This window comes from Theropithecus gelada, chromosome 16 (assembly GCF_003255815.1).
Source record: "Theropithecus gelada isolate Dixy chromosome 16, Tgel_1.0, whole genome shotgun sequence".
Lineage (NCBI taxonomy): Eukaryota > Metazoa > Chordata > Mammalia > Primates > Cercopithecidae > Theropithecus > Theropithecus gelada.
The window spans coordinates 74911550-74928735 of NC_037684.1; the positions used below are offsets into that span (position 1 = coordinate 74911550).

General features: G+C 54.0%; 1 protein-coding gene and 1 non-coding gene across 3 annotated transcripts in view; both read right to left on the bottom strand.

Moving 5' to 3' along the window:
* The window catches only part of MYO15A (myosin XVA), a 75752-nt gene that overhangs the window by 33483 nt on the left and 25083 nt on the right, over positions 1 to 17186 (bottom strand). For both annotated transcript variants that reach the window (XM_025361615.1, XM_025361616.1), the window contains 22 exons: positions 16406 to 16567; positions 13647 to 13760; positions 13000 to 13058; positions 12790 to 12913; positions 11445 to 11540; positions 10874 to 11005; positions 10171 to 10296; positions 9513 to 9590; positions 8485 to 8633; positions 8318 to 8363; positions 8007 to 8131; positions 7376 to 7493; positions 6898 to 7073; positions 6311 to 6395; positions 5525 to 5578; positions 5350 to 5431; positions 5146 to 5276; positions 4553 to 4648; positions 3021 to 3256; positions 927 to 1108; positions 567 to 639; positions 183 to 374 (listed from right to left, as the gene is read on the bottom strand). In XM_025361615.1, coding sequence (XP_025217400.1) covers positions 183 to 374; positions 567 to 639; positions 927 to 1108; positions 3021 to 3256; positions 4553 to 4648; positions 5146 to 5276; positions 5350 to 5431; positions 5525 to 5578; positions 6311 to 6395; positions 6898 to 7073; positions 7376 to 7493; positions 8007 to 8131; positions 8318 to 8363; positions 8485 to 8633; positions 9513 to 9590; positions 10171 to 10296; positions 10874 to 11005; positions 11445 to 11540; positions 12790 to 12913; positions 13000 to 13058; positions 13647 to 13760; positions 16406 to 16567 — 2636 coding nt within the window. The remainder of the gene's footprint in view (positions 1 to 182; positions 375 to 566; positions 640 to 926; positions 1109 to 3020; positions 3257 to 4552; positions 4649 to 5145; positions 5277 to 5349; positions 5432 to 5524; positions 5579 to 6310; positions 6396 to 6897; positions 7074 to 7375; positions 7494 to 8006; positions 8132 to 8317; positions 8364 to 8484; positions 8634 to 9512; positions 9591 to 10170; positions 10297 to 10873; positions 11006 to 11444; positions 11541 to 12789; positions 12914 to 12999; positions 13059 to 13646; positions 13761 to 16405; positions 16568 to 17186) is intronic.
* Positions 2474 to 2577, bottom strand: LOC112610509. The gene has a single exon (XR_003116400.1). It is a non-coding gene; the product is annotated as a small nucleolar RNA U13 (small nucleolar RNA).

Consider the following 17186-nt stretch of genomic DNA (forward strand, 5'->3'; position numbering starts at 1 on the left):
AAAAAAAAAAAAAAAAAAAAAAAAAAAAAAAAAAAAAAAAAAAAGCAGGATCCTTCGGTGAACTCTACCTCCTTAAGAACCTGAAGTCTAAGTTCTGGGCTCAGCCTGTCCTAGCAGCTGGGAGGGGCAGGCCTTCTGCTTGGGAGTGGCCATCTGTGAGGGGGTACCCCGTAGCTACCTACACTTTGGGGCCTCCCCTGCTGGTTACAGGCCCCTCTGCACCCACAATGAAGTAGGACTTCTGTCGAGGGAAGTCCCTGAGCAGCTCCAGGTCCGACACCAGGTCCAACACATAGTCGTGGCCAGCCAGCTCTGCCCACTGGACACCATTCTTCATGGCCACGGTCCAGCCACGCCAGCCATCTGCCAGCCCCCTGATGATGGCATGCACAGGAATAGAAATGAGGGACAGAGTCGTCAGGCACTACCTGGGGAGATCCTGGGTTATAAGCCAGACCCTAAACATGAACAGAGTGGACCCTATGGGACCCTCTGGGGGATCTGACCTCCCCCCACAACATTCCAGGTACATAAGAGTATGCTGGGAGGGCATCCTAGGAGCCAACCTGTGCCTCAGAATGTCTCCAGCCACTTCTTCTCCCGTACTCCAGGAGTGCACTGGGCAGGAGAACTGATCACCTGGGGCGCAGCAGGTGCTGGGCTCAGGTTGGAGCATCTGAGTCCAGTTTGGCTGTATCTCCCTGCTTGCTTCTTCCTCTCAGGCTTCCTGTATCTGTAGCCTCACTTCCCTGGCTCCCCTTTCCTGGGCCAGGTCCCACCACCCCCACACAGACTTTCACGCAGAGCCACATCTGAGAAGGCCCCTCCCCAGCTCCAGAGCATCCAGTGGCTTCTGCCATCCCCCAGGGCTCATTGGGCCCTGCTGACTCCCACTGCCCTCACTGAGGTGAGAGAAGGCAGCTTACCATTGAAGCAGCCCACGTCCAGCGCCATGTTGGCCTTCTCATAGGTCGCTGTCCACTCGAGCTGGGTCGGGGGTAAGGTGCGGGCAACCCCCGAGCCCTGCTGTTGGGCCCGGCCCATGGCCTGCATGAGGCGGTGCTGACATACAGCCTGGAAGCCATTCCGCCCATAATCAGACACAAACCTGATGGGTAGGAGTTGGAGCCGAGATCAAGAGGGATCTGAAGCTAGCTGGGGGCTGGGGGCTGCGGGGTGGGGTAGGAAATTCTGAGGTTAGTTCGAGAAAGGCCCAGGCTATCCCAGAGCTCCAAGGTGAGGCTGCGAAGGCCCCAGGCTAGTTCAGAAGGGTCCCAGGCTAGAGTCCAGTGCTCTGGGACTGCATTTAAGGGGTCCCAGGCTAGCTTACAAAAGATCTCAGTTTAGTTTAGAGTCCCATGGCTAAACTGAAAGGGTCCCAGGCTAGTCCAGAAGTATCTCAGGCCAGCACAGAGGTCCAAGGATAGGCCAAAGAGGTTCCAGCTGGTTGGAATAAAATGTCATTGACAGGATGGGGTCTGCAGCTGGGTGTGGGCAACAACCAGAACTCTGTCTTCACTCTCTCACAGGGCAACCTTGGGTGGTTATCTGCCCTCTGAGCCTCTCCTCCAAGTTTTCATCTATAAAAGGGACGGCTGAGGGTTCAACTCAACCCAGGCCCAATGAGCCCAATCCCTACCAGTCATTCCTCATGCTTCCCTCACCCCAACATCTTATACCCCCTGCAGCTAAGCCTGGCCAAGAGCAGCACTGGTGCAGGCCCACAGTAGCTAGAGAGGGAACCTAGCACCATGCCCTCAGGAAAGCCCTAGGCAGGCAGGCCAGCAATGGCCCTACCCTGCTGTCAGCTGCCATGGAGTCACAAGACTGGCCAGGTGATGTCCACTTGCTGCATGCTGGTCTGAGCAAGAGTCTGTACACTCTGTAACTCATGGAGGTGGGTTCTGTTGCCATCCCCAAACTACAAGGGAGAAACAGGTTCAGAGAGGGGCAGTGACTTGTCTCAGGCCACATAGCAGGTAAGTATCAAAGCTGAGATTCACACCCAGGGCCTGCCTGTGTGATTTCCTTGCAAATCATCCTTCTCATCCAGCAGGGTGACATCATTGTGATGGTTATACCCACATAGCACCTACCATGTGCCCCTCTCTGTTCTAAGCACTTCACGTGTGTTTATATATTTTATCCGCACAATAGCCTATGAAGTAGGTACTATCATTATGCCATTTTTTTTTTTTAACATCAGACAGGGTCTTGCTCTGTTGCCCAGGCTGAAGTGTAAGTGGCATGATCCTGGCTCACTGCATCCTCAACCTCCTGGGTTCAAGCAATACTCCTGCCTCAACCTCCTGAGTATCTGGGACTACATGTGTGTGCCACTATGCCTGGCTAATTTTTAAATTTTTTGCAGAGAGAAGGTCTGGATACATTTTCCAGGCTGGCCTTGAACTCCTGGGCTCAAGCGATCCTCCCTTCTTGGCCTCCCAAAGTGCTGGGATTACAGGTATGAGCCACTGTGCCTGGTCTTGCGCTGATGTTTTAGCAAGGTTTGAGGGTGACACATCTCATGCCTGAGCATGAAAAGTCAATCATCACACTTACAAACTATACAAGAATAACCTCCATTTGATATGTAAGGCAACTGAAGCCCAGAGAGGTTAAGTAACTTACCCAAGGTCACACAGCTCATATGGCTGAGCTGGGATTTGAACCCTGATTGTCTGAGTCCAGCATCCATGCTCCTGATCACCCCACTAAACTCTCATGCTGTGAGAGGTCAATGCTCTTTTCCAAATTCCCCACATGCCGGTCTTGTCCCACTCTGAGTTCTGGAAGTCCCTCATCCAGTCTGACCTAACTCCTAGCCCCTGCAGTGAAGGCCTGCCCTCCTTTCTTGCTCTGAGCCCAGTAGAAACGCATAGCAGCCCCTGGCCAGCCTCCATGCCTGAGCTTCCCAGGACAGAGATATGACTCCTGGCCTGACCTTTAAGACCCCGACTTGGGCCCCACTGCTGGTGCCACCGTCCCTCATGTCCCAGCCCCTACCCAGTCCCACTCACTTGAGAAGGTACTTGTTGAAGCGCGGGGAAGGTGCAAAGCCACTGAGGCAGGTGGCCAGCAGCAGCCAGCCCCGCTCAGCATTGTGGGCATTGTGATTGTGCCACACCTGATTGGCCAGCTGTGCCAGGATCTCGTCCCGCAGCTCAGGCACCGCCAGCCCCTTCTGCACAATGTAGTTCCCAAAGATGTTCTCCCGGGCACCATGCAGGTGGGGGTCACCCATGAAGCGCAGGATCTGGGCCACGAACAGAATTTCCTGGGCGTCTTAGAAAGTTGTTCCTTCCAGTCCCCACCCCACAACATGCATCCCTCTCATGTCCCTCCCATGTGTGCCTCTGCCCATATAAATGTCCCTCATATTACAATATAACTGCCAAATATATATATATATATATGTATATATATATGGAGTACTTTTTGAAGATGAGGTCTCTGTCACCCAGACTGGAGTGCAGTGGCGGGATCTCAGCTCACTACAGCCTCAACTTCCCCGGGCTCAAGTGATCCTCCCGCCTCAGCCCCTCAAGTAGCTAGGATTACAGGTGCATGCAGCCACACCCAGCTAATTTTTGTATTTTTAGTAGAGACAGCGTTTCACCATGTTGCCCAGGCTGGTCTCAAACTCCTGGACTCAAGGGATCTGCCTGCCTTGGCCTCCCAAAGTGCTGGGATTACAAGTGTGCGCCACCGTGCCCAGCATACAACTGCCGTATTCTATGCTGAATGACCAGGCAGTTTACCTAAACTATGGGAAAATTAAAGATCCAAAGTATGTCATCTTTCCTGTTCATGAACCTTCTAGAACTCCCCATGCAGCCCCAGCCCCCTCCCTGCGCTGCTGGCCTCCAGCCAGCCCCCACCTCCTGCTCTATCTAGGCCACACAGTGTTCTTTTTAACATTCAGATATGACCACATCCCTCTCACAGAAGCACCTGCCTTGGCTCCCTAGGTCCCTTGGGATGAAATCTAAGCTCTGGGTCTGTAATCAAGGCCTCACTGGCCAGTCTCACCCTTGCCCTCCTGACTCCGTTCTGACCATACCAATTTCCTCTTCTCTGTGTACTTTCTCCACTCTCCCTGCCTGGCAAATTCCCCTCCAGCTCAAATGCCTTCTCCTCCAGGAAGCCCTCTCTGGCCCTGCCCAGGGCTGAATTAGTGGCCCCATCAGACTCCCAAGCCTTGGTGCTTCCCTCTGTCCATACTGGTGGTCACTGGCTGGGTCAACTCTGCCTCCCCCTTCAAACTGAGAAGTCCTTAAGGAGAAGACCTGGGTCTCTTCTTGGTGTCCCTGAGAGGCTCCAAGGCAGCCTTTTTTTTTTTTCGCCAGGAAGATGACTGGGAGAAGAAAAGTCACCAGTCCTCAGAGAGGAAGCCAGATCTCCCCCTCTGACATAAAAGTCCCTCCTTTGGGGAAGAGGTGTGGGGCTCATGGATTGGGCTTGCGGGGGGCTGGGAAGACTGGGAGCCTCATGGCCCAGCTTCAGGGCCAGGGGCTATGAATTAGAAGGTGGGCTGGGGCAGACCCCATACCAGCTTGAAGATGCTCACGGCTTCTGCATGGTGCTCGGCGGGCAGCTGCGTGAGGGGTGTCCTCAGGGGCACTGTCAGCATCCCAAAGGCAGGTTCCTAGGGCACAGGGCAGGCACATGAGCAGACAGAGCCGGGACTGACAGGCACATCTGGACCCACTGCTCCGTGCCATGTGGGACTCCAAGGCCTATGAGGCAGGGGCTTCGGTCCTCAGTGTATGGATGGGGAAACTGAGGGCTGGTGAGGGGCCACCACAGTGGCCTTCAGCAAGTCGGTGGTAGGGACAGGATAAACCCTCATCTGGAGGGGAGGAAGTCAGAGCTGGGCTGACATGCTATGGCTCCACCAGTTGTTCAATTTCTGAAATAGTTCCAAACTGGTTGGTGGTAAACAGCCCTGCCTGAGCCCTGAGGGCTCTCCACTGCTATCCAGACCCCAGGGATCTCCCAGATTCCCTATGATGCAGCAACTAAAAGGTTCAAACCCAACACCACAGGGCGCAGCCAGGAGCTTGCCCCAGGGCAAGGACAATGTCCATTCGAATTGGTCAGCGTCTATCAGCCAGGGCACCTTGGACCTCAGCTAGCCCTTACCTTGAAGTGGCACCGGACAAACTTGGCCATAGGATAGTTGTTGATGTCCAGGGGCAGTGTGACACGGGGCTCAGCCTGGAGCCGAGGAGTCCGCACAGGGGCCACCTGAGGCACCTGGGCCAGCCTGAGGCCTGTGGAGAGAGGAGGGAATGCGGTGCCTGCTCTGATCTGCCTGTGCCCTCCCCCCGCCTGGCGCTGACCCACCTGCCACTGCTTGCAAGAGCCCAGCCAGCTCAGCCGGTACCTCCAGGTGCCCCACAGCCACTACCTCCCGCTTGCTCAGCTCCTGGAGGGACAGTGCATGGGGCAGACAGGCCTGCCACATTCCCACCTGCCAGCCTCCCTCCTTGACCCTGCTGCCACCCAGACCCACACCCACCTCCTGCTCCCGCAGCCACGCCCCCTCCACCTGGCACCTCCACTCTGCCCTCAGCTTCAGGAGAGCAGATGTCAAGGTGGGGAGCTGCAGGCAGAGGTGACGATGGGCACCCAGGCAGGCCACGCCAGCTTACGCAAGGTGGCCACACTCAAGCAAGGGGGACAGCTTGCCTGTTGTGTGGAGGTGACTGCCCCCCTCCACACGTGGGGCAGGAGGCTGAGGTTGACCAGAGAAACAGGGAGGGGAAAGGAGAGAGAGCAAGACAGAGACAGAGGCAAAAGGCGGAGGCGGGAAAACGCTGGGGAAAGAGACACACAAGGAGAATTTCTGGGAAGTGGCTGAGCACTGCATCATGGGAAGCCCTCCTCTGCAGCACCACAAAACCTTCAGTAAAGGCTACCTACTGCTTCACTGCTTTGGGAACTGCATTTATCTTTCTGGTTGCTGGTTTACATGACAGTGGGTCAAGACACGAAGCTAAGAGCAAAACCATACCCAGTGACGTTCAGGTCGCCAATTTCTAACGGTCCTCAATTCCTGAAGACCTCACTGTGAACCCAGCACCAGCCCAAATCCTTCAATGCAACATCTCGTTTAACCCTCTCCAGAATCCCAAGGGGTAGATGGGAAAATTGAGGATAGACAATGGCCAAGGTTACAGAGCTAGTGGGTGGCAGAGGCAGAATTTGAACCCAAGACGGCCTGAGGTCAATGGTCTCTTGGGTGCTAAGTGCCTTTTCCCCTTCTCTGCTGTCCCCTTGGACCCAGATAAGGTAGAGCCTATACCTTGAGATAGCGTCGGCGGCTCATGTATGCGTGTACCAGGGACCGGAACTTCACCAGACTCCTCCTCATCTGCTGATAGCGTTGCCTGGGTTGGGGGAGTGGGGAGGTCAGGGATTGGGGCCACAGGGTGACAGGGTGATCAAGGGGCAGAGAGGCCCTTGCCAGCCTGGCCTGGGAGCCAGTGCCCACATCTCACTCTTGGGGTCCTTTGGCACAAAGGGAAACTGGAGCTCAGAGAGGGGCAGTGACTTGGCCAAGGTCACACAGCAAATTAAGTAGCAAGGCCTGGATTAAACGTGCCTGAATAATTTATTTCCCAACAGCTTATAATCTCAGGGTCCCTGAAATGCAGGGTAAGGTCCCTCTTGGCTGAATGGATTCCCACCCACCAGTTACAAGGACCTGGGGTTGGCTGGGAAGGACATTCAAAAGCAGAGACGCAGAGAATCTGATCATCCTCCTACAGAGGCCTCCACCCTCAGCTTGCATGCTTCCAGGGATAGGGAGCTCACCACCCAAGGTCAGGCGTGGCCTCTCCTGAGCCTGACCATAGGTCTCCTAGGAATCCTGCCTTTTCTGTGCCTCACCTGGCAAGGTAGCCACGAGCTCGGCTTTGCAGCAGGATGATCTTGTGGCGCAGAGAGCGGAATCGCCGCTTAATGAAGAAGCCACGGAGGCAGCGCTGCAGCGTGAGGGCTGCCAGATTCAGGACATGCTCTCGCATACTCTCCAGCAGCTGGTATAGGTGTTCCTTAAGGAACAGCTGAGGGCAGGAGGAAGGCACTGAGGCAGATAGGAGCCAGGAGGCTGGACTAAGGGCCCCTCCCTCTCTAGAAGTCCGTGGAGACAGAATAGGCAGGGCAGCCTCCTAGAGCGGGGCTGGAGGATGGGGTGGATTTGGAGAGGTTGAAGGATGCTGGTGAATCAGGTAGTTAGCATTCCATGTCCCAAGCTCATCTGGGTTGCTCCTGGGACGGCAGTCTCTAGCTTGGACATTTCTGACTCAGTAGTTGTGGAGCCCCCGAACTTGGGGTCTCCAAGGGCTGACTGTGAGGCGGGACTCACCTTGCTGACCCCAACACGGTACATGTTTGGCATGACTTTGCACAGGCGACTCAGCACTGACACACACATGTCCCCATTAGCCGGCAGGTCATGCTTGAGGGCCACTAGACAGCAGTACCTGGCAGGGGGCCCAAACTCAGTCTGAGGCTATGAGACCTACTTGGGGTGCCTGCTAGACCATGGGGTTACTGCCCCCAGCCCCGTGTCCAAAAGGCCTAGTCCCAGTGGTGGCTCCACGAATAGTTTGTTGTAATCTGAAAAAAGGCACTCCATCCTCAAGACTCTTTACTTCTGGGTGTCAGACAATTGTTATAATAGATGATTTCAGTAGAACAGGACACTTGACTGCCACCTGCTGGAAACTTGTCATTGTAACTACTAAAATCATTCTAATCAACACGGAGGGTTGATTATACATATTATATGTTATACAACATATAATATAACTACAAAAAAGGCAATACAATAAATGTATCTACCACATAACAGCTAGCATGTGGCAGCCTTGTGAAGTATACAACCTGAGCAACTGTGCATGGCAAGCCCTGTACTGCCTGGGTTGTGTATTCCTGGGGCCATGGGGACTTGGGCAGGGATTTGTAGAGCTCAGGAACTACCCTAACCAAGATACCTGTCGATGAACCCCTGGAAAGGCAGACGCACTGGAAATCCCTCCTTGCGGATCCTCACGGTCTCCAGCACCCCTGAATAGCGTAACTGTGCCATTACCACATCTGGCTCAAAGAGATTTGGCTCCTGTAGGGATGCACAGAGAGGGAGTCTGCACATTGGCTCAGCCATGTGCAAAGGGCACAGTCATGGTGAATAGTCCCAATGCTAGGCTGGGCAGATGCACGTCCAGAGAGGCCAAGCCACTTGCCCAAGGTCGCACAGCATGGGCAGGAGGATTTGGCTCTCTCAGAGGCCTCAGCTCTCACTCACCTTCTTGTGGTTGGGCTTCAGGCAACGCATGAACAAGGGGTTACACCTGGTAGCGGCAGGAAGAGGACAGCGTGAGGCCTCAGAAAAAGAAGGCGCTCACCCTCTGAGGGTCATGAGGTGGGTTAAGGATGAGACTGGGTGCTCCGCCCACCTGCCCTCCACCCCACCTCTCCATCTTTTCCACCAGATCCAGGAGTGACTGCTGGAACTTGGCAGCCACGGTGTGTGCCTTGTAGAGCCGAGTGACGGAGCTGCTCTTGCCCAGGCGCTGAGGGGCAGCCTGTGGGGCATGGCTGGAGAAGAGGTGTGCCACCACCTGGGCAGGGGTCAGGGCAGGGAAAACAGGCAGGGGCCGGGAGACCGAAATGAGGAGGAACAGAGAGCAGGAGTCAAATCTCTGGACCAGGGGGATCTGAAGACTAACTGGACCCCTGTTCTCTCTGCAAGGCCTCTGTCATCCTAACTTACATGCTTCTCAAAACAGGTAGGGCTCAGCACCTTCCAAGGGATCCATCCCATAACTGGCTTTTTCCCCTTCAGTCTAAGGAACACACAGTCACTGACTGTGTGCCTAGCCCCAAGGTGGCCTGTTAGACACATGGTTGTGAACTCTGGCTATGACCTCATGAGGAGGGTGCCCAGTGGACAGGAGGAAGGGGAGGGCCAGATAGGGGAGGTGATGTTACCAGGCCTGTGCTCTGTCATAGGGCCATCTGCTGGCCGTAGTGTAGCTGGGATGCAGGGCCTCCCTAACCCTTCAAGGAACCCAAAGTTGATACCCCAAGCTCTCCCCCGGGGCCTTATGGGTGGGGTGGGGGAAACTGAGAACACCAGGAGGTGGGATTGGGGGAACAGGTCTGGCAAGAAGCCAGAGAGAATGGGCCAGGGGATGGGGTGGGGCCGGAGTGGGGTAAGTACAGGGCAAGGTCATAGCTGGTGGGGTACAGGGTTAGAATTGTGAGTGGGGCCGGGGTCTAGCCACTGGGGCTGTCAGGAGCCAGATGGCAGGATCAGGATGAGGAGCCAAGCTAGGCGGGAACAGGCCAGGGACAGGGTGTCCAGGCCACCCTTGTCTTTGGCCAAAGCTAAGCGGAGCCAGGACATGGCAACATGGTCTAAGGCCTGAAGGCGGGTTGGGTGTGGGGGTGGGGCCATGCGTGGGGGCAGGGCCAGAGCGGTGGGAGGCGAGGCTCACCCGTGTCCGGCTCCGTACGAACAGGTCCAGCACGTCCTGGCGCACTTGGTCGTGGTTCTTGTCCAGGAACTTGTGCACCTGCAAAGGGGAACAATGGCCCGGGTAATCCTGGCCTCTGTCTCTCTGTCTACCCTAGGAGGGACTGGATCCTCCTCACCTCTATGGTCCCTACCTCTCCAGCTCCCACCATTCTCCCTATTCCTGGGGGAGGGGAGCATTCACCATGGCTTCACATGACCAACCTGGGTCTTGGCCTCACCCTCAGTGAAGGACATTGTCCTGCACCCATTCTACAGATGAGAAAAGTAAGGCATGGAATCCTAGCCTGAGACACCTCCAGGGCAGGAATGTACCTCAGATAACAGTGATGAGGGTGACCACAGTGAAGTCACTATTGATGAGCTACTCTTTATCAAACCCACCCTATATTTCTCACACCCACCCCATGAGTTGGGCACTATTATTATCCCCATTTTCCAAGTGAGAGAACTGAAGCTCAGACTAGCTAAGCAATTTGCTCAAGGTCACAGAGCTTGGGCACAGCAGAGTCAGAATTGGACCTGGGTGTGAATGTCTGGGGCCAGTGTTGTGCTTCTGTGTCTCCAACAGCTAGCAGCACTGCAGCACCAGCGGCCAGGCCGACTGTCTTGGGGCTCACCTGGTAGGTGACCTTGCCTGCATAGTGCTTGATGGTGAACTCAGGCAGCGGCATCTTGGGTTTGGAGTAGAGCGGGTTGGCGCCATGATGGTAGTGGCACTTCTGTAGGAAGGTGTGGTCTGTAGCCTGGGGGCAATTTAGGGATCAGTGGGTGGGCAGGGGGCCTGGACACCCTGTTCTTGGCCTGGTAGCAACCTCACTATCCCCGACTGCTCCTAATTGAGCACCAGAGAGGAACAACTCACAGCTTCCCATGGCTACCCTTCTCCCTGGGTCGGAAGGCAAGTGCCTTAGCCAGGCACTGGAGGCCTAAGTGGTGCCTTGAAGATAGGTGTGGCTGAGTGAGCTCCTAACTGCCTCCCCTCCAGGCCAACTGCCTTTGCACTCTATTGATCTCACTGCCATTCCACCCTTGTGTTTTGCAATCAGGATTTGAGGTCCAATCCCAAGGTTACCTACTCTAGGAAACCTTCTGTGACTTTCCAGGCTGGTGCAGCCTCTCTTCTGAACACACATAGCTGCCCATCTGGCCTCAATCACCCCAGGATGTGAATAGTAGGTCGGGTGTCCCAACCCCCCACTGCCTTCCTCAGGCCAGAGCAGAGAGGAATGAAGGAGTGGGATGAAGACACGAGGGTGGGATGAGGACACGAGGCTGAGAGATCTGTGACCTGACTAGGCTCACACAGTGCCTGCAGCTCACCTGGGGAAAGCAACACTGGTCGTCGAGGATTCGCAGGATGCCATAAGGTTTCAGTGAGATGAGGTTGATGCAGGGCTGGTTGTCAGCAAAGGTGATCTCCTGCCAGTCGATCTGCTCACGGATATACTCCTCCTGCAGGCAGTGGGCAGCAGGAGCTCAACCTCCCATCCCTGTCCAGGGCCCACCCACCCTACCCACCCTCCCTCCCAGGCTGAATCTGAAGGAGCCTGACCAGCAGCACCTCTGCTTGCATACCTCCCAGAACAGGGAACTCACCCCCTAATAAGGCAGCATGAGCCAACTCAGGGTCCTGCTGCTCCCTCTGCCTGGGACAGCCCAGTAGAGGACAAGGACCCCCCAAGGGGACTCCTCTCTGAGCACAGCACCTCAGCACCTTTCCCTCCAGAACAGAGACCTTCCCATGGGCTGGTCCCCAGCTTAGAATGCCTTTTCCTCCGCTGTCTACTGATGTCAGAATTGCCCTTAAACAACCAGTATATCCTCATCTGTCTCCACGGAGGTCCACTGGCCAGTGAAGACAGGGACAGGAGTATTAATGGGGCCCACACACCTGCTCCTCCTGGAAGACGATCTTGTTGAAAAGGTACTGAAGGTTCTCGTTTGCGTAGTTAATACACAGCTGCTCAAAGCTGTTGAAGCTCAGGTCCTGCCAGGTGGATGGGGAGGCTGGGACTGGTCCTTCCTTGGCCACCAGCCTGTTTGCCCTGCCTTCCCTGGTGGCAACTTCAAAAAGCTGGAGCTTAACCACAGACCCTCAGCTCGGAACCCTCCACGGCTCCTGCTGCACCCAGGACAGAACCTGACAGGCAGTGGCTGATGGCCAAGGCTCCGGGGCCTTCTGCCTGGGTTCAAATTCTGGCTCGGTCACTTTCTTTTTTTTTTTTTTTTTTTTTTGAGATGGAGTTTCGCTCTGTCGCCCAGGCTGGAGTACAGTGGCCAGATCTCAGCTCACTACAAGCTCCGCCTCCCGGGTTCACGCCATTCTCCTGCCTCAGCCTCCCAAGTAGCTGGGACTACAGGCGCCCGCCACCTTGCCCGGCTAGTTTTTTGTACTTTTTAGTAGAGACGGGGTTTCACCATATTAACCAGGATGGTCTCGATCTCCTGACCTCGTGATCCGCCCGTCTCGGCCTCCCAAAGTGCTGGGATTACAGGCTTGAGCCACCGCGCCCAGCCGGCTCGGTCACTTTCTAGCTACATTACCTTGAATAACAGCCCCATGCCTCAGTTTTCTCATCTGTAAAATGAGGATACTGACAGTACCTGCCTCACAGGGTTACTGTAAGGATGAAGTGAATCAACGAAGTGCTTTGAACAGCCCCTGGCACATAACAGGTGCCAAGTGAGTGCCTGTGATGGCCGCATCGTGCTCTTGCCCCGTCCCTCGCCACTTCCTTTGCTGTGCACTGGCACAGCATTCACCCCTCCCCCACACACAAAGTCCAGCCCCACCACCCCTCCCAGCCTTTGCATATTCTGTTCCCTGCACCTACAGTGCCTTTGCTGGGTCTCAGGAGTGTCTCATCCTCATCCAGGAAGCCTTCCCCATTCCTGCCCAGGTGAACTAAAGGTGCCCACTGGAGCATATGGGCTTGTCAGAGTCTGCCCCCACCCCCACCCAGCCTCACCTGGAAGCTCCCCAAGCTCCCCTGGCTGGTCCTTTCTGGGCAGCTGGTATTGCCCAGCACAGAGCCTGGCCCGGAGGCCTTGGGAGTACTTGTGGTGAGTAAAGAAAATGAAACGAGACAAGGGAGATGGTGACAGGGAGGGGTTCATGAAGGGAGGATGGCACCTGCTGCAGGCACAGAAAGGGATGGGAAGGGCAGCCCAAGACACCTGAGGGAGGTGAGACCTTGCCTATGTCCCCCGCCCCTCAGCCTCCAACACGGCCCCACCTCGAAACCATAGATGTCCAAGATGGCGATGGACAGTGTGTCCTGCCGTGGGGACACCAGTGCGTTGACCCTGGTGATGAGCCAGCTGAACAGCAGTGCATACAAGACCTTGGCGATGGCGTCCCTGAAGCAGAGGTGGTGCTGGTGTGAGCAGGACATTGTGTGGGGTGCTGGGCCTCGGGGCTCAGGCAGGGCAGGGCGCGGCCTCACCTGGCATCCACAGCGCTCTCCACAGTTAGGGGCGTGAAGATCTTCTCTCGCATTGTCTCCTAAGGAGGGGCACAGCCCTTGAGTGACAGTAGGCTGGCCACTGCCTCCAGAAAGCCCCCAGGGGACTAGGGGAGTGGGAGCATGGGGAAGGGAGGCTGGAGGGATATAGTGACTGTGCACACAGAGACTAGGCAGGACCACCCCCGCCCCCACCCCAACTCTGCCTGGCAATGCTGGTAGTGGTGGGGACTGCAGGTCTAATGGGGGAGACAGAGGCATCAGCAGATACAATGATATCAACTCTGGGAAGGGGGAATGGGCCTAGGACTGAAAGACCAGATGATGCACTGACCCGGCCAAAGATTAGGGAAGGCTTCTTAGAGGAGGGGATACCTGGATAGGCTCTTAAAGGATGAGTAGGTGTGAAAAGAGGAAGAGCATTCCAGGTAGAGGAAACAGCCTATGCAACAGTCTGAGATTGGAATCTGAAATGTCTTTGGGGTCTGAAATTACTCCCCTCCATGCCTGACCCAGGGACAGAGAGAGCAGGAGAGAGGGAAAGGCTGCCCACGAAGGATCAGCACAAGGCAGCTCTGTCCAGGCCCTGGTAGAAAGCTTTGTTTGAAGCCAGATGCCCACAGACTCACGGTCACTTTGAAGGTGATGGCCTTCTGCAGACCCTCAGGGGAGATCTGCAGCAGCTCTGCCACGGCCTGGATCTCCCGGGCACTCACCACTGAGGCCACCTCCTGTGCATCCATCTATGCAAAATACCAACAGGAATGTGCTTTGAACTAGATAAGCTGAATTTAAAGTTCATATGAAAAACAGGGCCAGGCACTATGGCTCACGCCAGTAATACCAGCACTTTGGGAGGCCGAGGCGGGTGGATTAGCTGAGGCCAGGAGTTCGAGACCAGCCTGACCAACATGGAGAAACCCCATCTTTACTAAAAATACAAAACTAGCCGGGCATAGTGGCACATGCTTGTAATCCCAGCTACTCGGGAGGCTGAGACAGGAGAATCGCTTGACCTGGGAGGTGGAGGTTGCAGTGAGCCGAAATCGCGCCATTGCACTCTAGCCTGGGCAACAAGAGCGAAATTCTATCTCAAAAAAAAAAAAAAAAAAAAGCCACACACGGTGGTGGGTGCCTGTAATCCCAGCTACTTGGGAGGCTGAGGCAGGAGAATCATTTGAACCCAGGAGGCGAAGATTACAGTGAGCTGAGGCCATGCATGCCATTGCACTCCAGCCTGGGTGACAAGAGTGAAACTCCGTCTCAAAAAAATTAAAAAATGAAAAACAGAAACAGGCTGGGCACGGTGGCTCATGTCTGTAATCCCAGCACTTTGGGAGGCTGAGGTGGGAGGATCGAATGAGGCAGGGGGTTCAAGACCAGCCTGGCAACATAGTGAGACCCTGTCTAAAAAATGTGCTGGGTATGGTGGCCTAAACCTGTAGCCCCAGTTACTCAGGAGGCTGAAGCAGGAGGATCGCTTGGGCCTAGGAGGTTGAGGCTGCAGTGAGCTATGACAGTGCCACTGTACTCCAGCCTGGGCCATAGAGTGAGATCCTGTCTCAAAAAATAAAAAGAAAAAAAGGCCGGGCGCGGTGGCTCACGCCTGTAATCCCAGCACTTTGGGAGGCCGAGGCGGGCGGATCACAAGGTCAGGAGATCGAGACCACGGTGAAACCCCGTCTCTACTAAAAATACAAAAAACTAGCCGGGCGCGGTGGCGGGCGCCTGTAGTCCCAGCTACTCAGGAGGCTGAGGCAGGAGAATGGCGTGAACCCGGGAGGCGGAGCTTGCAGTGAGCCGAGATCGCGCCACTGCACTCCAGCCTGGGCGACAGAGCAAGACTCCGTCTCAAAAAAAAAAAAAAAGAAAAAAAAAAAGCCGATTAAAAGAAAAAAAACAGTGTAGTTATAGACACAGTACATAAATAGATTAACAAAGCACAAAAGAAAGTCTGGAATTAGATATAAATGTATGTATAAACTTAGCACATGATAAAGATGTATTTTTCTTTCTTTTTTACAAGTAATTTTTTTTTGTAGAGATGGGGCCTTGCTATGTTGCCTAGGCTGGTCTCGAGCTCCTGGGCTCAAGTAATCCACCTGTCTTGGCCTCCCAAAATGTTGGGATTACAGACACGAGCCACCATACTCGGCTAATGAAGATGTATTTTTCAAATCAAGAGATTAGGACAATTGAGTAAACATCTGGAAAAAAAAGTTGGATTCCTACGTCACACCTTACTAGGATAAATTTGGATGGATCAAAGATTTAAATGTTTTTTAAAACTCATAAAATCCATAAAAGGTCTTAGAAAAAGTTATGGAAAAAGGCTGTTACAATTTTAGGAAGTTTCTCTAAAAATGAAAAGAAGTTTAAAATTTCAAATGTAAAATTTAAATATACTAGAAAAGATTGATAAATGAACTACCTAAAAATAATTTTAAAACAATTTGCATAAAAAACCCAACAGGCCGGGCTTGGTGACTCACGGCTGTAATCCTAGCACTTTGGGAGGCCGAGGTGGGCGGATCACAAGGTCAAGAGATCAAGACCATCCTGGCCAACATGGTGAAACCTCATCTTTACTAAAAATACAAAAATTAGCTGGGTGTGGTGGCACACACCTGTAGTCCCAGCTACTCAGGAGGTCGAGGTAGGAGAATCGCTTGAACCTGGGAGGCGGAGGTTGCAGTGAGCTGAGATCACGCCAGAGCGAGAATCCATCTCAAATAAAAAATAAATACATAAAAATCAACAAAATAAAATAAAATAAACACCAAAGGGCTGGGCGCGGTGGCTCACGCCTATAATCCCAGCATTTTGGGAGGCCGAGGTGAGTGGATCGTTTCAGGTCAGGAGTTCAAGACCAGCCTGGCCAACATGGTGAAACCCTGTCTCTACTAAAAATACAAAAATTAGTGGGGTGGTAGTGACACGTGCCTATAATCCCAGCTAGTCGGGAGGCTGAGGCAGGAGAATCACTTGAGCCTGGGAGGCAGAGGTTGCAGTGAATCAACAGGAGTGAGCCAAGACTGCGCTATTGCACTCCAGCCTGGGCGACAGAGTGAGACTCCTCCCCACCAAAAAAAACAAAAAACAAACAAAAAACAAAAACAAAAACAAACCACCAAAAAACATTGTAAACAAAGTTAAAACATAAATGACAAACTGGAAGATATATGTGCAATTCATGTCAGAGACAAAGGGCTGATTTCCTTAATACATATAAGGAGGAAAAAGATGGACAACCCCAAAGGAAAAGGAAAAAAACAGGAACAAGTGATGTGTGAAGAGTGTAATCTGAAAGGGAAACAGAGAAGGCCTTGGAAAAGACGGCCAAGTCCAGAGGGTGCGGGCCCCATGGCAGGCTGTGGCGTCCCCTCACCTCATACTTCTCAAAGTAGACGTTGCCCAGGTGCAGGATGGAGGCCAGGATGCGGAAGATGCTGTCCTGGTCCTCGCTGCTGAAGCCCAGCACCTCCATGGCAGCCAGGAGTCGGCGAAAGTCATCTGCATCGCTCTTTCCTGCTATCTCACAGTTCCCACCCTGCGTGAGGGCAGAGGCTGAGGATCAGGGAGGTTGGGTGGGGCTGGGGAGTCCTCCAGGTCCTGCTCTGCCCTGACCAGCAGTGTGGCCTGAGCTGGTCACTCAAGCTCTCATTCCACTCTCATGGGCATGGAGGCTCTGAGCAGGGCAGAGGACAGGGTTCATAGATTCCAAGTGCAATGTGTGGCAGTGGTTGTCACCTGTTGACCTTTGTAGCTGCCCAGTGATAATAATGAAAAGAGTAGTCAGTGTTTACTGAGCATGTACTGCATGCCAGGCCCTGTGTTAAGCTCTTTACATGCATTTCCTCATCTAAGCCTCACTACATCCCTGCGAAGTGGTACTATGTTGTCCCCATTTTACAGGTGAGGAAGCTGAGTTACAGAGAGGGGAAGTGTAGTAACTCTAGACTGGTAGGTTCTGTTCCGGGTTCCAGATAAATGAAGTCAGGTAGGCCTTTCCTGCTTCCACTTTGGACCCAGAAGACTCCTGCTCCCCCTCACTGTGACGAGATGTCTTAAATCCAAACTCACTCTCCCCAAATCTCCATCACCGTCACACTCCATCACTCACAACTCAGCTCCCTCAGCCCACCCAGGGGTGTCAGGGTGGGAGGACC